The 27,739-nt window shown below is 41.4% G+C and overlaps 1 protein-coding gene across 5 annotated transcripts in view; it reads right to left on the bottom strand.

Moving 5' to 3' along the window:
- The window catches only part of si:ch211-278a6.1 (SRC kinase signaling inhibitor 1), a 117,242-nt gene that overhangs the window by 23,969 nt on the left and 65,534 nt on the right, over positions 1-27,739 (bottom strand). For 2 of the 5 annotated variants that reach the window (XM_039824029.1, XM_039824031.1), the window contains 11 exons: positions 26,768-26,797; positions 25,504-25,862; positions 20,145-20,171; positions 8,345-8,540; positions 7,565-7,576; positions 6,808-7,103; positions 4,198-5,021; positions 3,638-3,739; positions 3,086-3,213; positions 1,553-1,570; positions 185-345 (listed from right to left, as the gene is read on the bottom strand). In XM_039824029.1, the coding sequence (XP_039679963.1) occupies positions 185-345; positions 1,553-1,570; positions 3,086-3,213; positions 3,638-3,739; positions 4,198-5,021; positions 6,808-7,103; positions 7,565-7,576; positions 8,345-8,540; positions 20,145-20,171; positions 25,504-25,862; positions 26,768-26,797 (2,153 nt within the window). Of the gene's footprint in view, positions 1-184; positions 346-1,552; positions 1,571-3,085; positions 3,214-3,637; positions 3,740-4,197; positions 5,022-6,807; positions 7,104-7,564; positions 7,577-8,344; positions 8,541-20,144; positions 20,172-24,010; positions 24,241-25,503; positions 25,863-26,767; positions 26,798-27,739 lie in introns of those variants that run through there. The other 3 variants (XM_039824030.1, XM_039824032.1, XM_039824033.1) reach the window with 2 other exon arrangements.

Genomic DNA, 27,739 nt, shown 5'->3' with positions numbered 1-27,739 from the left:
ATATACTAATATCTGAACACTCTTTATGTGTATTGTGGAATTCTGATTGTTGTAGTCATTTCTTATTGTATGTGTTTTATCTTGTATTTGTTTGTATTTTGCTATGTTTTTGTATTGTGCTATGGACCATTTGTGTGTGTCCTGAATAAAGAATATGATATGATGATGATGATATACTATATACCTGTATTTTGCGTAGCTGGCCAAGCTGTTTGCGCAGGTCGGTGGCGTTTTGCTGCAGGCCGTGCAGGTGGAGCTGCATCTGCAAGCGGCCGGCGCTGTTCACTGGGGTTGTGTTAGAAGGTGGTGGTGGCATCAGAGCTAGAGGTGCCGACGGTGTATGAGCTGCCAATCACAGAGCAGGACATGGGGGGTCACCAGGAGTTCGGTTGGGAAACAAATTGGTTAGTTTGCTGGGCTGTGCTCCGGTGAGCATGACACAGTACAAACTGTAACACACACACCGCACACAGACCTAAAGAAATGTACATATATAGAAAATCTGGACACATGTGCACACACTGAAACAAATACAGTGTGTGAATGCAAAAAATGCACCATATTCACAAAACTAATAGTCCTCTGGGAAAAATGTAAGCTCATGCTATTAGTAACCCATATAGAAGTGCAATTAGTGTATTCGGTAGTGACACACAGGGGGATATCCATGCTCTTATCTTAACACAGGGCTTTGAAAGTGTGGCCATTGACTCCCCAGCTATTCACACACACACACACGCACACACACACGTTACAGATAACATGTATTGCTCTTACTTCAGCAGGGGCAAGGGTTGTACACTCAGCGACTATTTGGAAATGAATTGTATCAATGTTAGCCTTGCTAGCCTCATCAGAATAGCTTGTTGAAGTTGTGAAATTAGCTATCGCTGCCATAACAGCATACAGTAACAACGGGACAACAAGGAGGAGAATTGCAGTCGCCTAAGGCTTTTAAAAACCGACCTCAGTGATTTACAGCAACTACACATTTTGTTTTGCCCCATCCTTGAGGGCAAGCTGTGGCCTCTTTACCTTTTTACTGTAAGACCTGCTCATGCTATTAGTAACCCATATAGAAGTGCAATTAGTCTATTCAGTAGTGACACACAGGGGGATAACCATGCTCTTATCTTAACACAGGGCTTTGTGAGTATGGCCATTGACTCCCCAACTATTCACACACACACACACACACACACACACACACACACACACACACACACACACACACACACACACACACACACACAGACACACACACACACACACACACACACACACACACACACACACACACACACACACACACACACACACACACAAAGGAGAGCCGTCTGTGACAAAACAGCCTTCTTAAATTCCCAAAGGAAAAACCAAGCAGAAAGTAGAGAGAGACAGAATGAGGGGGTCCACTCTCTGGGAAACCAGCCAGGAGGAAAACGTGAGGATAGACACTGCCAGCTACCCAGCAACAACACACACCCATACAGAGAGCCATGAGTCTGATAGGAGAAATAAAAAGGGCGATAGAATAGGAGATGGCAACTACCTTTCTGTTTCAGCCGTCCTGTTGGAATATAGAAAGAGTGAGCAAGTTAAAGAGAAATTAAGAGGGTGTAATAGAGAGACAATGAGGAAGAGGAAAGTCTTAAAAGTTCATATTTACAGAATGATGATCCTGGAGAGATTTTTTATTGACTACACTAGAGAAAATGATTCCAGTGATGGTTTAGTCTTTTGGCCGTGTATCAATTTGTGAGGAAGATTCAAAGACTACTGTGTCCCTGCACTGGCCCTGTGAAGGTCTGGCCACAGAAAAGGTTTGTTTGTGCCAAAACTGCGCTACAAAATTAGGGACATAGAGGAAAAAAGGACAGAAAGGGGAATTAGAGGAATAAAAGAAAAGCAGGATGATAAAATGATGTTCAGTATGTATTACGCTACACCTGAAACGATTCCTTTCATTATTTCAAATATTCTATGCTGACAAATATATATTTTGAAGTTAAAGTCTGATATTTTCAGAAATTCCCTTAAACATAAAATTCCATCTCTATGCAGTATAGTGATAGTAAAAAAATTACAAAAATAAACCTTCCAAATACTTCAAAGCTGTCTTATTACCTCGTCAAGAAGGTTATGTTGACAGTTTTGTATGTTTGTTTGTTTAACACCTTTCAACAGCTTCAAGCTGTTAGAAGGTACACATTTTCATTTTTATCAAAGCTTTTACCAACATTTCCCTCCCTGCTTCCTGTATTTGTGCTTAGTGAGGCTAAATACTTCTCCATTCTGCACAAATTGATGAAATTAATGCTTTTCTCATCTGAGTAAGTAGGACAATACTCAATTGTCCTGTTACTTTAAAGGCCCCAAACCTAAAATCAATTTGACCAGCAATAAGTTTTTAGCTGTGTTTTCAAATGGTGAATGAGTCATTAGGAATGAATCATCAACGTCAGTAGTCGGAGAAAGACAAAGATAGTGAAACAGAAAAGAAAGAGATGAATGAGTTAGCCGGTTTTGTTCGGTTAAAACTGTTTAGTTTGGTTCATTTAGGCTGGTGTGAAAGCTGTCAATCAAACGCTGATGCAGACTAAACAGGACTGAGACAGCATGAAAGGGAGGGGAGGACCAACCACAGAATTATTTGTTAGTATTTGTGTGATTTTAGCATGATTTCAAATTGAGTGAGTTGGATGCAGGATGACAATTGCCAAAACTGCCCAATGAATGAGTTACTGGTCAGTCTGTATTTACTTTTAGTTCTGGTCCTGTTTACAGCTCTTGGTTTGTTAGTTAAAAAGCCAGTGTGAACAGAAACAGGACCAGAACTAAAAGTCAACAGCCTATAATTTTTTTCTCCTGGATTGGACCGAATGGACTAAACTACAAATTTAAAAAGCCCTTAAAATAACCAACTCAACAACTCTTAACTGAACCAAGCAGGACCATTGTGAGAGCATTGTCAAAAATTTGCAGTGCATTGTTTTCAGGAAAATGAAAGCGTAAAATAATTCCTAAAAAGATCAGCACAGCAGTGGTGTTAGTAACAAGGTGGCAATTACGCTGCTGTACTCACTTCCAGTGGCGGAGCCGTCACTGTTGGTTTCGGTCTTCTCGCTGGAAGAGAAAGGTAATGGCCGTGAGAACTCCGTCCCTTGGTCCGGAGGGCAGCCCGCCATCATGCAGAGACGCAGCAGGCCGCATCTGAGGATCAACGGCCACAGGGCAAGGCAATTACAGTGCTAACGCTAACAGCACTACTACTGGACACTATCAGACTGATTACATTAACAAGTTATCTTCTTGTTAATGAGCCCCTGTTGTGTTCATGAGACTAAAGTGCCATGACAACAATGTTCCATGTAAATGAGGAACTTAAAATCTACTGAAAAGCACATCTCTATGTATCAATGAATAAATCAATAGCACAGTGCTGTGTAGCTAATGTTTAGTGCTTTGTACTTGTGCTGTGCTCACACAAAGTACCACTTCACTATTTGCTATGGAGCTGATAATGGCTGTGATAATAGCCTGCTGCTGCTCCTATCGATAATGCTCCATACGTGTCTGACGTGAAGCTGTATCTGTGAGTTTTGGAGGGTTAATGGGGTATAATGGAGAGTCTTACGTGCTATCACTGTCTGGTGCTCTGGTCAGCACACTCTGGACCAGGCCAGTAAGGCTGGCTATCTGCTTCTCCATTGCCTCCATACGCTCCAGGCGATGATCCCTGTAAAATAAAATACCACATATGTCTCACCAAACGCTAAACACACAAAGGCAGAGGAACACTTGGATAACGTAAAAAAAATTGATAAAAGAAATTCAACATACAGAGCTGTAGAGTAAGCAATGAAGCTTAAAAAGTGCATGCAAACTTGGTTTTAAATATATGCCTGTAATTAAGTTAGTCACAAGTCACAATTAAAGTTTAAAACATTTAAAATTCAGCTGATCCTCCTGATTAGGATTGTGTGAGTGTGGTTTGAAACCAGTGAGGACAAAACTGAGAAAACACAAATACAGAAACCTTTCATGCTAATTTCTTTTTAGTATTTTGGCAGATAATTTTGTGTTAGGACTCACTCAGAAGCTAGAGCAGAAGCTTTTAAGAAAAAATGTTTCCAGGACCTTCTTTAAACAATACAAAATACCTTAATGAAACTCACCACCCAGACTCGTACTGACCTGCTGCTGTCAGGGTCCTGTCCAGACATTGAAGAACCAAAGCCAGGCGTGGCCCTGCCACCCTCCCCAGGCCCAGCTGTCAGGCACAGAGGCTCTGAACTGGAGCTGGGCCTCGACTTCGGGCTCTCCACAAACACAGAGGAGGAGGCAGAGTCCTTGCGGAAGGTCTGCCTGACAGGTGAGGCTCTGCTGGGTGAGCTAGAATACGAGTCCCTGTCCCTCAGCTGCATGTCAGGGACTTTCTGCGGGGATGAGGGCGGCATGCGAAAACCCATGCCCAGTGTGGCTGAGGAGTATGTGTCAGCGTAGAGCGAACCTCCAGGCTTGTAGAGGGAGTCCTCCAGGTCCCCTTGAAGAGCAGCGGCTGAGTAGGTGCTGAGGGAGCGCACAGAGCCACGGCGGTACAGGCCACTGGAAACAGGGAAGCTGAAGGGGTCTCCGATGGCAGCTAACGACTGAGTGGAGGCGATGCTGAGGCGGCCCTCGTGCATAAGGCTGTAGGGATCTGCATACAGCCCCTCGTTCTTCATCAGCGCCATATTCTTTGCAGAAACTTCTTCATCAGGCTTGACATCGCGGCGCTCCAGGATGGCGCTGGGTGAGGGAGACAGGCCTACGTTGGCACCATGGCCGGCTGAGGGATGGTGGGGATGTCTGGGTTGTTCATGCTGGGAGTGGGACCCAGTGAAGGATGGAGGACGGCCGCCGCTGTAGGAGAGGCGTGAGCGGGATGGAGAACCAGAGGACGCCGAGGCCGTAGAGGAGGGGAGGGTATTGATGCGGCGAGTTGGGGAGGAGTCGCGAGACGAGTACACCATGTCCCTCTAAAATGAACAAGCAGGGATGAGGGTTACCATGGAGTCCTACGAATGAGAGTGCTCTGTTTCCCCTGTGTCAGTTTGACATGAAGTTGACTGTGATCTGACTCACACTAAATAGGCTGTCACTGTCTGTACATGCCAAGAGAAGATGAATTTCTGGAAAGACCAATTATACATCCAATTGCACAATTTATTCTCTAAAAATTTTCTTTTTATTTGTTTTTAAATTAGGCCAATGACAGAACGAAAGAAAAAGAACTGTCTGGCCAAAATCAATGTTTTCGGGAGGTCACACATAACCATTTATGTAATTCTTTTCCTTCTTCTCCCCATAAGTTATTGGCTTATAACTACATTACTACAAGTGGGTATTGAGTCCAATCTCAATTCCAAACATATGTATTTATTCTATTTAGTAGAGTGGTGACAGTATGCAGGAGACAAAGCTACTAATTCATTCTGAACAACCGACAAACCGAATATACATCTCTGTCAACTTAGAAAGTCAGGTAAAGGAAAATAATAGCTTTGTATAGTAGAGCATCATAACATAGTTAAACATGCCCCGATGCTTTTTTTCAACCCACTTCTGCCTTTGTTTTCCTCCTGTTGTGATTTTTCTCATATCCGCAGCTTTTAAAAGCCAAATTCTTGGTTTTCCCTTGTCACATAACTACTTTTGTTGCCCTGGTTTTCTTATTTTTATTCCATTCTCAGCATACTAGCTAACCTTGTCATGCAGCACCTTGTAATACAGAGAATATACTGGAGCGTAGTAAGTATACATATTTTCAAAGCTATATGACGTGGTCTGGTTTGAACAAACTGTAGGGACACAACTTAAACAAGCAAATAAATAAAGACACAGTTAAGCCTCAAGTTGCTTCACAAGACAGTACCAGACACAACATGCACAGGAACTTAATGAATAGCAAGATGCTTATCTTGCCTTGAGACTCTTCAACAGTTATAAAGAAGAGACGGACTGTGCATCTCACACTTGCTGTGAAAGATGATGGCTAATTTTGATGATTCTTGGTTTTGCCAGATTAAATGTGTCACTTAAAATTAAAATGCCTTTAAGATTTACTGGTTTCAAACTCAGTTTGAGGGTGTATTAAAATGTAGCTGTGCTTCGGCATTTTATGGGTACTGGTCAGCTGTCTCTCTATCTCTTATTCCTTCATATACACAGGCACAAACAGGCATGTACGCATGCACAAACACATTAACCATACAACACAGTACCTGCACACACAATGTGCACAGGCATTATCTTTTTTCACTGCCTGTTTGCATGGTTTAAAGCGGTTTTATTCTCAGTATTTTGTGAATAATGCAGATGGTAAGCATGTTTTTTGTAAAAAAAAACATTTTGGAAAAAGAAGATCTCCCTCAGGCTTCCTTGATCTTCACTGAAGCAGAAATAGCTTTGGATGTTAGAATTTATTCATTTCACGGAGGGACATTGTTCTCTGGTGTCTGCACAGCAACAGATGGCCTACTTGAAGATAAGAAAATACATTTCCAGGAGGAATACCTGTTAAATTACTAACCCACATACACCATAACAGCCAGTCAAAGTAACCATTGAAATATAAAAAACACTATTACCTTGCCAAAGAAGCACACTGTTGCTCTTTATGTAAAGGCTCAGCATTATAGCGGTTCTCACTGACAGTGCAGTTGTCAAACATCAGACTAGCAGGGGATCAGACAGTATTCTTTCTCTAAAATAACCCAGTTTGCCCTCTTCACCTCCCCACTCCCCCAGCTCCCTTCTCCTCACCCTCAGGTCTCCGTTAGCCAGGTGTGCAGCAGCAGGGTAGGAAGCGTAGATGGGTTCTTTGCGGTAAATCTTGATGATGCTGCGGTCTTGGATGTCGCGGACATCCTCCAGCTCGTAGAAGACGTTGCGCGCCTCATCCTTGATCAAGATGGCCGTGTTGGCTGACTTCAGCATACCTGCTGTCAACTTCTGAGGGAACATGTGCACGATGAGAGCATGCAGCGTATCCAGGCTGCTCAGGTCGTGGGTGATGTGAACCCGACGTGTCTCATCTCCGTACTGCAGGAACAGCACGCCTAAAAGAGAGTGATAAAGGAGAGATGGTCGAGTCAGAATGCGATGGCTTTTGTGGATGGAACGAATAGCAAAGCGATTTGGTTAAATCTTTTACTGTAGCAAGACAAAGTGGAGTGAATTATGATCAAAATGTTCTGCCTTTTTGGTATATGAAATCCAAATTATGATTTTTATCATCAGATGTCAGCATGAATAATCACTGACAGAGTAAACACCAGTTCTTTCTTTCTGAAAGTGAGAATAGGACTGTGGTAGCCATGTGAGAATTTACAGCTAAGGTGCAAAGATGCAGAATATGTACGACTACTTTGCCTTAAATAAAACGTTTACTTCCTATCAATAATCAAATTGCAATGATGTATATTAAATTACCCCAAAATAGCCCAAATTCATGGAAAACTTTTTCAGATGCTGCAACCCTTGATTAAACAGGTAAAGATGAGTCTGACGCCTGACTAACCTGAATATTCATCTTCATACACCCGCGGGACAAAAAACAAAAACAAACAAAGCAAAGCAAAGAAAGACCAGTGATTAAAAGTCAGGTAAAATTAGTGAAATATTGCAGATGAGTTGGGGAGAGAAAAAACAAAGTAGTTAGTAAAGAGACATGGAGAGGAAAGATGGGCAGCTTTGCTGGTCTACTTCTGTCTGAACTCCTCATTTAAAATGTCCTTCATCAGTCACTGCCACTTTAGTTTGCAGCCACTTTTTAATCTAACTGTACCTGACGTAACCCCAGTCCTCGGTCCGGACCACCCTCACACTAACCCGCTCTACGCTCACAAGGCCCTTTTGTAGTAAACCTGTCCTCGAAACATTTGTTTAATCTTGCAGTTGCACAAAAACATATACTCAGTCCTGTGTGATTAGCACAGGTCACCAAAATAACTTCTAATAATTATAAGTAAATACAATAAACTGTTCTTTCAAGCTCATTTTACACATGCACACTTGCTTACACATACTACGTGAATATTTTAGGAACATATTGTGTTGAACTATTTAAGAAAGTTGTGTTATCTGAGGACTCACTACTCTTCATTTCTCTGTAGCAGAGCAATTCAACTAAACTAAAACTGTTACGGTAAATGAGATGAGAGTAGAACACTTTCTCCCATTAAGTGTAAGCATAGCGGTGCACATCACCAGCTTCATTAGGTAAACAGACAGCTGTAAATCTGCCTTGAATCCAACCATGATGTTGTGACAGCCTGCCAGTAGTGCTTCAAATCTTAACCTGGAGATCGTAGCTTATTCTGGCTGGCAGAGCGGGACAGCGGCAGGCTCTGGCGAAATCGGTTCATCCGATTAAACCCGATGGGGATGTCGGCTTCTGACATGGTCTCCAAGGATTCAGCAGAGGCAAAGGAGAGCTTGGCGGCCTGGTCGGCAAGCCCAGACTGGGTAGACTGGGAATGCCGTGGACTGCGGCTCTGCAGAAGGAGAGGACACATGGATACACACAATAATTTACTAAGCGGTGAAATCAAGGCAGAGAGGATGGATTCGACAGGGCCAATGGAGTAGAAAAGACCAACCAGAAAAAGAGACAGTGAGCACACAATCAGACACCACACAATCAACCACATAACAAGATTAATGAGACCTTGACAATGGTTTAGCTACCAGCCATTCACTAAGAATTACCAGCGTCACAGTATCGGACATCAATTGAATGCTTCAGCAGAAAAGCACAATATAGTTGTTCTCAAATGGCACAGCACCCCAGGGCATCAGCCTTCATGAATCACCTATGATGGGAGCAAAATTAAGCTGGAAACGAAATGCTGTGCACCAGCTCAGCATAAGTTATGTCATGTTTGCTTGACTTTGCACACCTTCCACATGCCACATCCAAACTCTTGTCCCTTTTCTGCTACAAACTTTAAATGAGTGCTTGTGGAATGGGAGGAGAAGCTCATGCAAATCCCGGGCTGTCACTGTTGGTTTATCCTGCTGGCCTATGCCCAGGCATTGCTTGCTGAAAGACTGTTAGTGCAGCTGAGCTCACTGAACTGGCTCCCTGATCCTGCACCGTTGTAGCATTTCCTCCAGCTCAGAGGCTGCTGTAATGAGCTCCCAGAATGCTGTCTGCTGGGTGTTTGGATGGCAGAGGCAGACACATCCTTAGCCACAGTACAGTAGCTGTACCGGTCTCCTCCTTCTTGCACCATGAACACAACAGTTACCTCCCCTTTCCAAGGATTTCCTTCTCTCCTTTCTCTGCCTGAGTCAAACTGCAGCACAGATCTACTATGGCTTTCATTCATGTGAGAATCTGACAGAAGCTACACAGCGGTCCACCTCTGTTTCCCAGAACCCAAGTAGGCATCTTCAAATTGATATATAAATCAGAAAAGAGCAGCAACTTGTCACACAGGACAAATTAAAACTAACAAATGATTTAAATTCTTAACCATGCAACTGACATGGCTTTATGGATAGCAATGTATGTCTGGTTTCTACAGATATTCATGGTTCAGTTTGTCCAATACTTTGGTTTATGACCAAATACCCACAAAGCTAAGGGCATTCCCATCAGCCTCAACTTTACTTTTGTGCTAATTGACAAATGTTAGCATGATAAATAGCTAAAATTGGTTTGATGGACATGTTAAGCAGGCATAATGTTTCAGCACGTTGTCATTGTGAGCATATTAGCATGTTAGCATTATGCTCAGAGCACAGCTGTGCCTAAGTAGAGCCTCACAGAACCACTAGCATAGCTTTAAGTCTTGCTGTTTGATACATTGTTACCAATTAATCGTGTAACTCTTGCTGATTTAACTTTAATCAATCAATTGTTCAACAAATTGTTGATGCACTACAGTAAACTAAACTAAATGAGCCATAGTGGCATGTAACTACTACTATAACTGGTAATTTGCTCTTTCAATTAACTACTATGCTCACATGTGTGTTTACAAGGCAAGTCACAACCCCCATCCTGACTGAGAAGCAGAACAATGCTTTTTATAATGTACGCTCCCTTCTGTCACTACTATCATACATAATTCAGTCACACACACACACACACACACACACACACACACACACACACACACACACACACACACACACACACACACACACACACACAATGATAGTGTCTGAGCACGCAGAAGGACGGTGATGCTGACAGATAACCCCCACCGTGTTTTCTAATAGGGTCATTTATCTTAACTGTGACCACACTGAACAACAACATAGCCAACAGCAGCACAGAGAAGCAGCACATACTGCAGATTGTCATATTCTGGCCAGCTACAGTGGGATATGAAAGACATTAGGGGGTTAGATACAGTGCTATACATAGTACGTTTAGGGCTTGATAGCATTTTATCTTGTCTTCCTCTCAATGAATTAGAGTCTCTTTGAAACCCCTAATAGGAAGCAAAAGTTAACTTTATATTTAAAGGAATAGTTCAAAACTTTGGCAAATCTGTGTAGGGAAAGGGAATGAGTAATGTTTTCCTCTCTCGACAGCTACTATGAATGTGCTGCTGAACAAGACAATGAAACCTGATGTATGAATGTGTGTAAGCTTACTGCAGCTGTCGTTATATATGCTCTTAGTCAGCTTGCCTTGTTACAACAGGCTACAAACATTGACTTCCATATTGGTAGTTTATGTGAAATGAAAAACGAAAATATCTCTGCAGTAATTTTACATTGTAAATATTATATGCAAACACACCATCTGGTCATGAATCTGGTCCTGCTAGACATGCCAGTGTTATAAATGATGGTATTCAGAGCCTCCTTTGAGGGAAACTGGTTCTACCTCCTCCTTATTTTCCTCTACCCCTCCCCTCCTGCCCTCCCCCTACCACAAACTTTTCTTTTAGAGAGATGCAGACTTTTTCAACAGCACTCAATTACTGTCGAGAACTCTACACTGTAGAGTTTTTCCAAGGGCACGGTGGAAAAGAGGAACAAGTAGGGAACAGGAAGATCTTAAGGTCCAGACACAACGAGCTGATAATCGGCCGTCGGACAGTCTGGCGAGGTCAGTGACTCAAGCTGTTCGGTGTGTTCCGTGCCGTCGTCCGTAGGCCTGTCACGATAACAAATTTTGCTGGACGATAAATTGTCCCAGAAATTATTGCGATAAACGATATCATTGTCGTTGAGAGACCATTTTCATCTAATATAATGATAATTCAATTCAATTTTATTTCAAGTGCAATATCACCATAAGACATGGTCTCAAAACACTGTACAAGAATAATATACACTGTATAATAATAATAATTATATATATATATATATATATATATATATATATATATATATACAATACTGTGCAAAAGTCATTGGCAGGTGTGGAAAAAATGCTGTAAACTAAGAATGCTTTCAAAAATATAAATGATTGTTTATTTTTTATCAATTTACAAAATACAAAGTGAGCGACCAAAAAGAACATCTAAATCACATCAATATTTGGTGTAACTACCCTTTGCCTTCAAACCAGCATCAATTCTTATAGGTACACTTGCAAAAAGTCAGGGAACGTTGAGGATCGTAGATGCAGTGGTCGGCCAAGGAAACTTAGTGCAGCAGATGAAAAACATAACAAGCTTATTTCCCTTCGAAATCGGAAGATGTCCAGCAGTGCCATCAGCTCAGAACTGACAGAAACCAGTGAGACCCAGGTACACCCATCTACTGTCCGGAGAAGTCTGGCCAGAAGTGGTCTTCATGGAAGAGTTGCAGCCAAAAAGCCATACCTCCGACATTGAAACAAGGCCAAGCAATTCAACTATGCATGAAAACATAGAAAAATGGCAGCAGGTGCTCTGGACTGATGAGTCAAAATTTTAAATATTTGGCTGTAGCATAAGGCAGGTTGTTCGCCGAAGGGCGGTACAATAATGAGTGTCTGCAGGCAACAGTGAAGCATGGTGGAGGTTCCTTGCAAGTTTGGGGCTGCATTTCTGCAAATGTATTTGGAGATTTGGTCAGGATTAATGATGTCCTCAATGCTGAGAAATACAGGCAGATACTTATCCATCATGCAATACCATCAGGGAGGCGTATGATTGGCCCCAAATTTATTCTGCAGCAGGACAACGACCCCAAACATACAGCCAAGGTCATTAATAACTATCTTCAGCGTAAAGAAGAACAAGAAGTCCTGGAAGTGATGGCATGGCCCCCACAGAGCCCTGATCTCAGCATCGTCGAGTGTGTCTGGGATAACATGAAGAGACAGAAGGATTTGAGGAAGCCTACATCCATAGAAGATCTGTGGTTTTCCAAGATGTTTGGAACACCCTACCAGCCGAGTTCCTTCAAAAAGTGTGCAAGTGTACCTAGAAGAATTGATGCTGTCTTGAAGGCAAAGGGACAAGACTCATTTTAGAATCCGGCTGTTATAAAATGCATGGACCTTGTTTTAATATTATTATTTAGGACTGCTGTCATATAAAATTATACTTTGATGCAGAGCAGACAGACAGACAGACTATATTGTCTGTCTCTTCCAGCCATCCTCTGCTCCAACTTTTTCTTTTTTCCGCCTTACTTTAGTTTATTTCAATCAATCACATAAATACACAAAGTGTTACCTTAGTACTTAACTCGTTTATAATCAATACTGACCGAAAAGGTGTAGGTTGAAGCTTTTGCTTATTACACCTACCCTTTTTACATTCTATTTTATTCTTTTTTTGTTCTTAGGTCCCTTAATATTAATTAATATTATATATATATATAATTAATATAAAATGTATTATCATTAATTTCTGTATTTATATACATATTATCACGCATATGTGTAAAATAAAATAAAATACATTCCTATTCATATACACATTGCCATTCATGCCTCGCTTTTATATTTGTTAATCATCCTACTTTTCAGTATTTTTAAATTTCACAAGTTTACTCCTTTTGCTGATATACATCTTTGTTTTACATGTGTTCTAATCTTTACCTTTGTGAACATGCACATTCCCCTCAGTTCATACTTGCTCTCTCTAATCTGAAATTGCTTCTGGATAGACTCTGGAACCATTCTATTTTTGACTTTATACATTATTTGCATTGTTTTGGCTTCCACCAAATCTCTAAATTTAAGTGTGTGAGTTTATACATAATCTGTTTGTTGGTTCAAGGTATTCTGCTCTGTTAATGAGTATTATTGCTCTCTTTTGTAATATAAAAATTGGGTTAGTGATTGTTTTGTACGTGTTTCCCCATATTTTCACACAATATGTAACGTATGGCAATATTAAGGAACTGTACAATATATGTAGTGAATTTGAATTGAGCACATCTTTCGTTTTATGTAATATCGTAATGGACATTGATACTTCAGTTTTCACTTGTTTGATATGTGGTTTCCAGCATAATTTGTAGTCTATAATCACTCCTAAGAATTTGCTTTTATAGACTCTTTCTATTTCCACATTTTCTATCATAATATTTACTTAATGATTGATTTTTTTATTTCCAAATATCATGAACTTAGTTTTTTTTTATTCAAAGACAACTTATTAATATCAAACCATCTTTTTAAGACTTCTAGCTCTTTCTACACTGTATCCGAAAGCAGCCTCAGGTTATCACCAGAGCAAAATAAATTAGTATCATCAGCAAACAACACATATTTCAACAATTTGGACACATTACAGATATCATTTATGTAGAATATTAACAGCTTTGGACCGAGTACTGAGCCTTGTGGAATCCCACATTACTTTCTTTAAATCAGATTTATCATTACCTATTTGTACATACTGCTGTCTGTTATCCAGATAGTTACTAAGCCATTTGTGTGCTACACCTCTTATGCCATATTTTTTCTAGTTTTGTCATTAATATTGCATGGTCTATAGTGTCAAATGCTTTTAGGTCTATAAATACTCCTACTGTGAATTTCCTATTTTCAATTGGGTATGATCTTTGCTATTGTCATTTTGTTTGGAAATATGCCCGTTTCGAATGATTTGCTACAGATATATGTTAATGGCTTTGCTATATTCTCTATAATATTTTTAATTAGTGTCATATCAATATCATTACAATCAGGAGATTTTTTATTTTTGACTTTATTTACTACCTCAATTATCTCCTCTTCCTCAATTCTCATCAGAAAGATGGTTTTGGCATGTGTGTTGATGTTATCTTCACATATATCATGCTTTTCATCCGTTTCATTATTTTTTTTTAAGTGGTTTTGGATAAGCTGATTTTGCTGTGCCCTTTTTAATGATGCTGTTAAGCACTTTCCATGTGGCTTGTATATTGCTTTTGTGTTGAACCAATAATTTTATATAATATTCCTTCTTGTTGTACCTCATTATAGTTGTTAATTTGTTTTTATATAATTTATACTTATTTTCTGGATCCTTTGGTATTTTAAAAAGTTTTTATATAATAGATTTTTCTTATTGCAGGCATATGCTAGTCCCCTAGTGATCCAGGGCTTTTCTTCATATTGTTGCCTTCTTTGAGTTGGTATCGGGCAGTAATAATCATACAGGGTAGTGAGAGAAGACAGGAGTTCATTGTAAGCTTTGTTTGGATCCTTATTATACGTTATTCCAGCTTTCCGCTCATAGTAGAATTGATCAAAGTAATGCTGCCTTTCTCTCGTTTTATGAAAATTGTTGAGGATGCAGCTATCTCGTATGAATCAACGTTTTGGATTGTCATTGGAAAAAACTGACTGGGAGTTCTGTTTTTCACAAGCACCCAAGCTGTGGGCGGTAGATTGATCTGTACAGTGTGAGCACAAAAGTTGCAGGTTCTGACCATGCTGAAAGGCAGATGAAAATATGTACAGTAGTGTTAACACAACGGACAATATTAAAAGAAATGTGCAGTGCCTGCCCAACTTAAGTTAAGGTCAATTTAATATGAGAGATAATAGTGTGTGTCACATTCTTGCAAATACAACAAGCAGAAGAGAAAATATGGATGAATAACTATGTCGTAAACAAGCAATTCTGTAACTGTCTAGGTTGTGGTTTGGTTAGTGGTTTGAAATATGAGAGTCCTGGAGTCCAGAGGTAAGCTGACCACACATTTTCTACTGCTCGGCTCTTCTCTCTGCGTTTACCCTGAATGTAGTAATTTCCCTGTTAAGCGATATGACATTTTGATGGACTTGAGCGAAGAGAGAATACACGTCCACCAGAAATGTCAGAGACAGACTTGATGTGTGTGAAATGACAATGAAGTGTTTGGCTCCTGGGTATTCCTTGAGAGACAGGTGTTAAATGGTTAATATCACAATCCTCATGCCCTATACGCAGCTCCTATATTATTTTTTCCTTCCGATTTTTTAGTTTATCCTTCTAATGATATCTTTCTCTTCCTCAAAAGCTTGCCTTGATTTGTCTGTCTTCCTCTCCCGCCTTTTATCTCCTGTCACTCATTTTTCCACTCCCAAAGATCCCTTCTGATTCTTGCTGATCTGCTTTAGAGTAAGTCAACAGTTCTGCCTCCACCTCAGTCTCTAGTGGTGCTGGCAGAGGGCAAAGCGTTCATGGAATCATGGCATCATGATTGTGCTGTTGCTGTCTGCATTTGAGAATTTGGAGTCTCCCTCTAACTATACCTGGCTCTTTCTATACACAAAAAAGGTTCACAGCTCTAACTTTACAAAATGGAGAGAGAAAATAGCTTCCTTAAATCGATCCATCTCTCACATCCATTTGTTCCTACTTGCTCTTCCCCCCCTATTATTATTTCTCCCCATCTTTTTCAACGTTCAGGCCAATCTTCTGCCTGGACACACAATCGCCAACCCCCAACCCCCCCTAGAGTCCTGACTCTTTATAATACCTGAGTCATCAATGCAAATCAGAAGAAATTACTTTGCCAAATTGCTGTGAATTGTGCGTCGATGTAAAATCGGTTTGTTCAGAAGGAGAGGGAGCTGAATGTTGTTCTCTTCGAGAGGGGAGATGATGGCTGACATTGCTAGAAGTGAGTCTCTTTTTTATAGAGAAACAGTAGCTTGAAAAAATGGTGGGAATAAACAAGTTCCAGACAATTCCTTCTTGGATACACATTTAGCTGTGTATTACTCCATTTCCAGCACTTGCAATTGTTGTCAATAAGGATTAAAAATTGTGTGTATGTAATACATTACTATCTGATAACATCCTTGTACTTAAAGCGTAACTCTCGCCAAAATGCAACCTAGGGTCTTTTTGTGACTATACCCGAGTCAAACTTTCGTTTAAAAGCATAATTAGGACAGAAACGCCACTTTTAAGATTGCCTGTATTCTCGCTTTCGATGAAATGGCCTTTTGAATGGGATTGCTAAGGGCACTACTATGATAGCATCAAAATCACAATTTTTAAAACACTAAGAAGGCTCGACACAACATGAAACTTTGCTCAAAGTATCACCAGGGGCTCTACACATGAACTCCAGCATTGAGAACATTGTTTGTGTACACAGGGTTTACTAAAAAGAAAGGTTTTAACAACTCACAGTAGCGTTTTTTCCGGTCGCCGTCCATCTTGCCAGTCAAAAATAGTCGATATCCGTGGCCGTGTTAGCTCAGAGGGTAGAGCAGGCACACATATACTGAAAGGTTTATGCCTCGCCGCAGAGGTCCAGGGTTTGAATCTGACCTGTGACGATTTCCTGCATGTCTTCCCCCTCTGTCTCCCCTTTCCTAGCTGTCCTATCAAATAAAGGCGGAAGAGCCCAAAAAATAATCTTAAAATAAAAAATAAAAATCTATCTATCGATCTACGAATGAAACGTAACAGTGAGGAGAGTAAAGATGGAAAGCTCCTAAAGCTTAGTTCCATATAAATGCACGGATCATTTTAGTTGTTAGGGAAAAACAATATTGACCTTGTAGTTGAAAAAGGAGCCTCATAGAAGAATGACATTTCCTCCTATGGAGTCCGTTCATTCGCATTCCGAGATCGACACTTTTTGACTGACAAGATGGACAGCGACCGGAAAAACCAACAGCTAGAGTGAGTTGTTAAAACCTGTTTTAGTAAACTCTGTGTACACAAACAAAGTTCTCAATGCTGGAGTTCATGTGTAGAGCCCCTGGTGATACTTCGAGCAAAGTTTTATGTTGTGTCGAGCCTTCTTAGTGTTTTAAAAATAGTGATTTTGATGCTATCATAGTAGTGCCCCTGTCACTCCCATTCAAAAGGCCATTTGACCAAAAACAAGAATACGGTGAATCTTAAAAGTGGCGTTTCCGTCCTAATTATGCTTTCAAACGAAAGTTTGACTCGGGTAAAATTCACAAAAAGACCCTAGGTTGCATTTTGGCGAGAGTTAGGCTTTAATTTTTTTCCACAGGTAAAAAAATTTGCATTCCATTTAATTTAGTGTTTATTGTCAGCAGGTAGGCAAATCAAGCTTAGATTAGAGCTGTTGGGATGAGGAAGCAGGATGGAGCTTTCACAAGCTTTACTGCAAAATGAAGCAGATGAGGTGTCAACATAAAAGGTGTCAACAACAGTGTTGTGTTACCAATCAGACCATTTTAGTTGTTTCATTCTACATTTTATAACCGCTGCAGCACCTTGAGGAGCCAATAAATTATTCTAACTCTCAATGTTCGGTGATTAAACTACTTCACTTGATGCACTTTTTGGCTACTTCAGAACAACATCAGGTGGCAAGCAGAACTGCAACTTACTGTACTAAAGGCCGTTTTACAGTCGCCGTAGCCGAGCTGGCGTGCGCCAATGTGATGTCAAAATGACGTAGAACTTAGAGGATTTTGAGTTCACCACTCTATTTTTTTCAGCGGCGCGCGACAAAGCGGAAACAGGAAGCATGAACGAGCTTGAGGGTAACCGGATACCAGGACTCTCAGAGTGACTGCAAGTCTCTCTTGTAAACTTACTGGGTTAAGAGGAGTTCTTTTATGGTGAAAGAAAGGCGTGATCCGACGAAGTAGGTCACTGAATCAAATCGAAGCATTGACTTCAATACTGCTGCCAGTTCTGCCGTTGTTTACCTTTTTCTTCTTCTTCTAGTTCGTATAGCAAAAATAGCAATGTCGGTAGCTTTTCCTCATTAGCGGCACCTGTGTTCAGGAGAATTGCAACTAGTGTCGCGACCACCACGCGCGAGTATAAACAGTTACGGCGCTCCCATGATGTCACACTGGCGCTCGACAGGTTGGCTGCAGCGAGTATACCCCACGTTTAAGAGGTGCAAGGCATACAATAATAACAAACATATAACTGCAACAATTAATTAGTAGTTTATATTTAGATAATTAATCAGCAACTATTTTGGTAATTAATTAATTGGTTAGGTCAATGTTGAAGCCAAAGCAATGGTTCCTGCATTAAGTGTGAACATGTTCTGCTTTTAATGTTTATATAATTGTAAACTGAATAGCTTTGAGGAGTTTTGAAGTGTTATTCAGAAAAAACCTAGACATCCAAAGATGTTAATTTGACTCTATAAAATTATGATGAGCATTTTTACCTATTTCTGACATTTTACAGACTAAACGATTCATCAAGAAAATTATATGCAGAATAATCGTTATTTGCAGCTCTAGTATTTTTAAGCTCAGAGTTTCAACATTTTCAGTATTGCTGGAGAGAATTTTGCATTATGCATTCATGGGAGGGTCAAGGGGAAAGTGGGAGTTTCCCATAAAGAAATGGAAGGGGAAGCGCAAAGTGCGCCTAATTATGTATTCCGCGGTATGTACAAAAACAGCCCGTGAAAGCGCGGCTCTATTTTGCGGTGAAAATTCTCTGCCTCTTAAAAGCAGGTGTAAACCAGCCAAAAGTGGGTTTGCTCGCATATGCCTCCTGGTGAAATGGCAGCAGTAATCCAAGCAAGACGAAGATATAGGCCAAGGAGACGAGCTGAAAAGATTTTTGCCACAAGGATCACACTTTTTCAGTTGAGTGAACACAAAGTCATTAAGCGTTACAGATTAAGCAGCCATGCAATATTACAGTTACTGGAAGAAATCAAAGATGACATTGAATCTCCGACTCAGCGTTCACATTCCATTCCAGCAGTTGTTAAACTCCTCGTTACATTACAAATATTGACATCAGGATCATTTCAAACAGTCATAGCATCAGCAGTGGGAATATCGCAGTCTGCACTCAGCCGTATCATAGCACAAGTACTTAACGCTTTGCTACAGCGCCATTCACGGTATAGTGGGCGGAGAATTGCGCTGATGAACTGCAGGTTTGGTAAATACGACGTAAACTGAAGTATCACACCGTGCGCTTTCTGCAGGTTCGGCATGGCGCTGATAACTCTACATTCGCAAATGTACGTACATCTGGCCCTCAGTTCTTTAACTTGCTGTTTAGATAGCACACCTCCTTGCCTGCCTCTGTGAGGTGTAATGCCACAAAAAAGTGATACACATTACAAGGCATACAAGCTAACAAATAGGCTCACCTCTTTAAATTTAGCATACTGTATGTGATAAACACTTTCAATACATCTTGATTCTGGCCTTCTCCAGTATAGTCAGCCCATATTTCCCCTCTGCAACCTGTGCATAAAACACATCCTGCAGCCCAACCATGACTCATGCCTCTGTGCTAGTGTCAAAGTATTATTTCAGTAATGCCTCAGTGGCATGTATGAAATATCTTCTTAATGTCTTAGTCAGTCTGAGTAATACTTCAGCAAGGTCACATGGATTCTAGCCATTAATGTCGGATGACTGAGATATCATAAATCCCCAGAGAATCGTCTTCTGCAGATTAAATGGAGCTGGAGAAGTTTAAGCTGTCGCCACCCATGACACCTTTGCCATTGCAATCCTACACACACACACACACACACACACACACACACACACACACACACACACACACACACACACACACACACACACACACACACACACACACACACCCCAAAGAGCCATGAGATGTCAAGAGAGCTGGGTGTTGCAGAAGCTAGAGGACCAAGGAGGCTGCTGATGCCCGAGAAGTCTGACGTAATCCTACAGCACGGAACACACAAACACATTCACACACGCACAATGGACAGGAGAACGACAAACGCACAGGGACACTTAGACACGCGGCACTGACCTTAAAGCTCCAGTAGTTGGGCTGTTGCTGTGGAGTTCATGAAGGACAAAAATGGGGAGGAAGGGAGACAGAAAGAAAAAAGTTAGATAAATTCACCAACAAAATGAAACAATTTTTTTTAATGCTGCAAAAAAATGCTGGACTGGAGAAGAGATGCAGGCCTTTGACACAAAAATTCCAATGCATCCTCCTCAAAAAGCATATTCAGTTGCATTTCCTAAATCATTTTCTTGTAATGTGTTCCTCTTCTGACAGGCAATATATGAAACTCATTTATATTGTTGACAGCTTCATCTAATCTAAACAACAATCATTAAGATTTGATTGGTGTTAATGCAGGGGGTGGCAGTGTTTTGCAGGCGTCGGATTACAACGCACCTCAAACAAGATTGTGCTGTTGGCTATAACCAGGGAAGGGGAGGAAATGAAAAGAGTGAAATTGAATCAAACAGCAGCCCACTCTGGTGTTCTGATGTTGGCCTCTATCCCAGACTTCTCCACCACAGGCAAGCCACCGCTCTGTCTCCTCCTCGCTCTTTGCTGTCTCTTTCGCTCTCAATCCACCTGCCGTACTTTTTTTCATCTCATCATCGTCACCTCACCTGCTTATTTTCACTAGCCCATGCTGAATCTCTCATGTGTCCATTTGCCCTTCCTGATGCTCTGCCATCTACGAAAACATGCTTGCATGTTGGCCAAGGCCTCAGGAAGTGAGCTTTCCATTTAAACATAATAACCGCAGAGTCAAAACCAGGCCAAGCCACTGATGGCCCAGAAATTCCTCAAAATGACAAGAAAAAAAAAAAAAAAAACCTTAGGCAGAGTTCATGAATTTTAATTCTAATCCAAACTCTTATTCTAGTTCTTATTCTTATCTGCAGGCAATTCTCAGTCCATTCAGCCTCTCTTCTGCAGGAACCACATTACTCTCCTGGCCCACAGATGAAAAAAAGTGACAGGCAAGTTTTGATTTATGATAGTTGGTGGTTTTTTTATCATCAGCTTTCCATTTTAATACCATCTCAACTAAAGCCTAGATTATTTCAGTAAACACAAGCATCAGAGGAAGTGTTTTTACTGTAATCTAATCTTTCACTTAATAGTCCCTCATTTGGCCCTGATTCCATTCTTTGACAGTCTCTTTTACTTTATGCTCTTCTCTGGCTCTATATTTCTTCTCTCTTTTCTTAATGTACTGTGGTGTGACTTCTTGCTTGGTTTTGATACAATATTGAATGACATAATTACACTAATCCAAAAAGGCAATTTCCTGGCCAAGAAGACACTGAGCCATGATAATGCAACATATAGTCTAACACAGTGTAACCATTTACATATTTTATACAGGCTAGAGCTGTGTCCCACTTTCAAACTAAATGTTAAATGTAAAAAACTGTGTGCATCTTTATAGTATACTGTTCTGCAGTTAGTATACAATAAATCAAAATATTTTGCTGCTTTATACTAACAGGAAATTGCAATACTTGTTTTTGGGCGTCAATGAAACTGACTTTAGAAGAACACTGCCAATTTGACTTCACAAAAAGGTTTTTCCAAATATGCATTAGTCATTTTTTGTTTTCAGAAATTATCCTAGAGCTGTTATACCACCATCTACAATGTACAGTAAACCAACAGTACACTCAAAAATCAAGGATTTGTTTGGCGACCGCTTTGAGTTTACTTTATTTGTCACTTTTGCGGTGTAAACACACTACATCCTAACGGAGCATTGAAGAAGCTGCTGCTCTGCTCACTGAGACTTTGAATGAATGTAACATAAATGAAATTGCTCACTTAAAAATCAAGCAGATTTAGTACGCATACTGGCATCTTTGAGTACACCTACTTTTCTCACTTTCCCAGTGTGAAGGCACTATATTACTCAAAACCTGCTTGGAATTAATAGTAGTAGTATTAGTAGAGCAATAGTATGGAAATGGGACACAACATAGTCGTAGTAGTTGGAAAGCAACATAATGAAACCTATTACTCTAACTCGGACATAAAAACCGAGTTCAATTATCTGAAACAGAAAATTTAACAAGCTGAACATTATACCCGTTTCTAAATAGTAGTAGCTATTTCAAGGCATTTTATGGTTTATTATTCTGTCCACCAAATAATTCTGATGTGCTGTTTATAATTTTAAATGATAAAAAATAGTGCATATATCCACCTACACTCGCTGGCACCGAGACAAGTAGGACACTGAAAATGATATGGAGCATAATCTCCACCCACGCTTCTTTTTTCCCATAGCATATACATTTCTACTAACATATGTTAAAGCAATTATTATTAAAGACAACTCTTTGATGTGACGCTGAGGAATATTTCTCCAAGCTAGTTGTTCTGTTATCATATTGTCACTGTCCAGGAGGATTAAAGGCTTACATTCTAGGGTTAATTAACCAGGCTATTTGTCTTACTTCATAAAAAGTTCATGTTTTTCACAGGACAGTGAGGGATCTGAATAAAAAATCTGCACCTCTTGTCAGAAAGCTAATTCTCAGTAAGACTTAGAGGTGAGAGGTCATGGGTAAAGTGGTTCACTTTCAGGGATGAGAAAATACATGAGGGGAGGTAGGACTTGTGTTGGCCTTGAATACCTGATCATGTGTCATTTATGCAGTGTAGCCCAGTCAGTTAAGCTTCGTCCTTGACAATCTGTTGAACTGATGGCTCAGGGGCACCATTGGTGCATTATAAATAATTGCTGTTCACTTGTTCAGACAATTTCCCCACAAAGCTAAATGACTTTTGAGGGCTGGCTTTAATGGTGCAGAAGTGATTTGTGGTCTTGTGTGTCAGTCTCTGCCAGTGTTTCGCTGTTTGTTGCTTTAATGAGGCTTACTCACAGCTCTCAGCTAAAGTAAACATTCATTCTTCTAGCGCCTCGTGTTAACCGTTGCTCTGCTGACAACTGCAGACATACTGAACTTGGACTTTGAGTCGCAAATACTGCACTGAGAGGGTGTAACGAAAAACTCGAGAGGGCCTATTTCAATGTGTCACTACCCCTTAACAATTCTCTATTCTGGGAATCATCACTGCAATCAATCCATTTCTTGTGTGCAGACATTCTATTAAAGACATTGTTTTACACTGTCAATCGTTATCACATTACCTTTTTCAGCCGTAATCCCAGATGACAGACGAAACTCTTGATTGAGGCTCTACTACTTAGCTCAAATGTACACCTCGTCATTTTTAACCTCCTGTGGAATTAAATATGCTGTGAGCCCCAAGGAGACAGTGCTGATGTATGTGTAAGATGTCAGATTAAACTTGGGGCTGAGGGGCTGAATGCAAGTAAAGACCCCCATGTATACATTTACACACAGGCGTGTATGTGCACTCAGAGTTGGCCACAGAGCTCCTACAGAACGACGTAGCCTCGCAGTGTAGCGCTGCATTACCTGACCAGCATGTAAAGCAGGCTGCACTCACACCACCCCTCCTCCACCCTCGTCTTTTTTCTCATGTCGTCATCCTCTCTGCACCCCCGTCCCCCATCTCAACCATTCTTACTCTTTCCTCCTCAATCCTCCTCAATCCTCCTCTGGTCCAGTTTGCCGTCGCAGCCTTTCTCTCTTTGTTTAAAAACACCTACACTAGTCTGCACAGAAAATTAACACTCACCCAGATGCACAAAAGGCTCTGTGTACAGTTTACAGTATCGTCCACTCAGCCTTCGTCTAGCCTGCTGAGCATAGGCACACCGTCGCCACAACAACCACAATAAACACAACAGGCGTGGAATCTAATCCCAGCTGGTACATCCTTATCCCACTCACACAAACACACACATCTCTCTACACCAGGCTGCAGTTTCCAGTGTCAAGCTTCCAGTCCCGTCTCACCTGCAGTGCACCTGTGCCTGTCCACCACTCCAGTCATCCCAGGCTGTCCGTCAGGTGCAGCGACTCCTCATCGCGTTTTTGCCCGTCTCTCTCTCCCTCTCCCTCGCTCAGTCTACCCCTCTCTCCCTCTCTCACTGTCTCGCTCTCGGGTAGCACATGCGGTGGAAACTCTTTATTTAATTCATTACAACACCAGCCGATTAACTCCTTCGCAGATGGGTGGCTGGCTCCTGCTGGTGCTGGCTAATTGAGCAGTGGGCTGCTTGACTGGCTGCTGTGCTCCTCTCCAGCTCCTCCTCCCACCCTCCCCCCCTCCCTCCCTCCTCGCTGTCCATGCTCTGCACATCATCCACGAGATAACAAGAAAACCTGGCCTCTGTTGCTTCCCCCCCGTGCAGTGAAAATACCATGTCACTTTAGGATCTGTCCACTCACCCCTGCCACTGCTTACATTTTTATTTTTTAACTGTCTGCCTCGTTATTCCTCTCTCCCTTCAGTCTTCATCATTGTACAATTGCTGCCTCTCTACACAACCTGACCTTTGCAACACGATATCCCTACTCCCATTTATGGGAGAGGTTACCACGGCAACTATGGACTCCACCTGCCTTTCACCCGCCCTCCCTCATTCGCTCACTCTCTCTCTCTCTCTCTCTCTCTCTCTTTCATTCTCTCCCCTCTCCCCTGATGTGCTTTTCTGTCACGTCATTTCACTGAATTCACCCTTTTTTAATACACACACAGCAGTGGTGCTCACACAAAGAGAGAGTGTGTTTGTGCACAGTACAGTGTGTGTGTGTGTGTGTGTGTGTGTCTAAGAGCGAGAGAAAGCTGGTGTGTGTGTGTGTGTGTGTGTGTGTGTGTGTGTGTGTGTGTGTGTGAAACGGGTCAAAGTATAAACTACATTTGGAAGGGGAAGATAATTGATAAAAAGACAAAGAGCAAAAACAAAAACATTATCCCCAAGTGTTCAGAGAATTGCATTAGCATGTGAGCATTCAGTATGTTTATGTGTGTGACTTCCCATCTTCGTTCACACCTCAACAGCGCGTTTGTAAAGTTCTGCAGGCTCTGGCAGCAGAAAAACTTTGACCTCTAATAACACAGATACAAAGACCACCTGTCAGCCTTTCCTCACATATTTTCTCTCTCTCAATTTCTTTTAATGGGCACAGTGTGAAGCAATGCACTGCTTTCACTCTGGATGTTATCTGACAAGGTTTCCTCACAATACATATAACTCGACCCAAACTATTAAGTGTATACGTGTTCTTTCTGTCTCTACATGTGACATCATTTATCTGTCACCAAATTGACAGTTTTGACCTGTTTGAGTGCCAAAAAAAACATGCACTGAGTGCCAAGTTTTTTTCAAAAGGCAGTAAAATTATATGAGAAAAACTGCCACCTGAAACATATTCATTAATAAATTATTTGACAATGGCACTGGGATGGTATATTGTCAGACACTATGAGGCGGTGAACTGCGTACCTGTTCTCGTGCAGACCGCTCTGACGTACCCCTCATGCTGGCGTGAGATGGTGAGGGAGATGGTGGGTTGTGGTGTGGGCTATGATGCGGATGCTGCAGCTGCTGCTGCTGCTGCTGCTGCTGCTGGTACTTGCTCTTCAGGTGATCCATGAAGGCGTCCCTCTTGCGTTCCATGTCAACCTTGTGCAGGTTGGTCAGGGCCTCCAGGCTCTGGGCGGCGCTGACGGTGTGGCGGTGCTCCGATGTGTGCACCAGGCCCACATTGGAGAAACGCCGAGCGCTGTTCCCCAGCGTCCGGTATTCTCGCGGATACTCCAAGTCATCTGTCGAGATCATGTGACTGCCACCACGCTCGGGATCTGAGGGATGAGGACAGAACAGCGGAATGGGAGGACAAAGGAAAGGAAGACAAGAAGGGAAGGGAAGAAAGAAGGAAGGAAGGGGTAAAAAGTGTGCAAGAATGAGGTGAATCACCACCCACACCAGCATGCAGAAAGATTTTAGGAAGGAGACATACGTACACAGAGCAGGCACACATAGGTGGAAACAAATGGGAGCAGAGGGAACAAGAGAAAATAAGGCACAGAGGGGAGAGGAGAGAGAGAAATAAAGTGAGGGAGAGAGAGAAAGAAATGGGATGGGATGTTAGACTATTTGCCAACAGGACGGAGCAGTTCCCTGCAGAATTATTGATTTCAAGTTCTGAAGGGAAGAAAAATGAGAAAAGTAAAATGCTTCTGTAATAGATCAAAGGAAGTGGCTCAAACTGAATTTGTTTTGCTGGATATTCCATTGTGATATGCCTGCTTGTCATTTTAAGTGGCTTTCATTGTTTTCTTAGGAAACAGAGAAAATCAAAATACTGAAAATTGAAAGTCAGTTGGGAACACGAAGGAACACTTCTTTCATATACTTTATGTCCTTGTTCTCGCTCTTTCTCGCCAAGTCCTGTCCATCTATCTGAGCTTTCCCTCCATCCCTTGACACCCTATGCAACTTTCTCTAGATATTCTCACTGTCTCTTGTCTGGAGGTTACTGATTCTGCTGTCCATTTTTAACGAGGCTCATCACTCTGACAGCCCTTGGCCTTTTATCAGCGCTCTAACTGACAGACAACACAGCCCGAGGTGGAAGGTACACAGGACAGGAAAGGGAGACAGCCAGGAGGAGAAGGTATGGTTACACAAAAAAATATGTGACTTGAAAAAAGAATGAACTTAAAGCGTGACCAAAGAGCAGGGAGCCATTTGCCCGGTGAGTTACCTTGCTTAGGAAAACAGGCCCCGGCGTTGGCTAGAAGAGAAACATGCCAAGGGTTAATTTGTAATTTGTTAATGTGTTTGTGCACAGATGTGCAAGCAAACACGCCAGGACACATTACCATCAGAAAAGAGCTATCGTGAAATGATGGTTCTTTCTCTGAATTACAATTAGTAAATGCATTATATATGCATTATAAGGTATTCATAAGGGTTAACATATGGGGAAATGGTTTGCTATGAATACCAATAGTGACTTACAGTAACCTGGATAATGGTAAATGAATATGGCATGTCACGCATTTTTACACAGAAATAGTTCATGGTTTATATTTCCTTAAATCACAAGACATATATTCATATTTGACCAAATAGCTCCATATACATTTCAGGCTTTAAGCAGGTAGAAAAACAATACAATCAGAGATGGCTAATAAAAACACACAGGTGAAACTAAAAGTATAAAAAGTGCTGAGGCTAAATGAAGTGGACAATATGTACATTAAAGGCTCATCAGCAGCATTAGAAGGAGCTGAGTGAGTAAGCAGCAGAGGACGGCTCATCAGGGCAGGAGCAACAAATGGACTGTTAATGAACACAGAGGAAGAGAAGAGGAAGCTGGCCAGATGGAGGCCTAACAGAGCTGCAACACTCTCAAGTGGACAAACCTTAACACAGAGGAAGCCTGTTAAGGTCAGAAGGTCTGCAATCATTCCAACACAGCTGCACGGCAGTTGTGAACCCATTTCTCACTCTATTCATCCTCGGAGAGATATCACACTCAAGTGTGATCAACTGTTTCAACACCATGCCCTTTACATTCGACACGTTATGAAGTGCTGATAAACTGAACAGGGGTGAGGCAAAATGGACTGACCTCCTGGCTAATAGCATTAGCATTGAGCTCTCCGCTGCACACCAAGGCTGCCGGCCATATTCATCTGGCCCCCTCGCAGCCTCCCAGATCTCTGGTTTA

This window comes from Perca fluviatilis, chromosome 15, assembly GCF_010015445.1.
Source record: "Perca fluviatilis chromosome 15, GENO_Pfluv_1.0, whole genome shotgun sequence".
Lineage (NCBI taxonomy): Eukaryota > Metazoa > Chordata > Actinopteri > Perciformes > Percidae > Perca > Perca fluviatilis.
The sequence above is the reverse complement of the archived record's forward strand: the minus strand, read 5'-3'. Positions and strand labels throughout refer to the sequence as shown.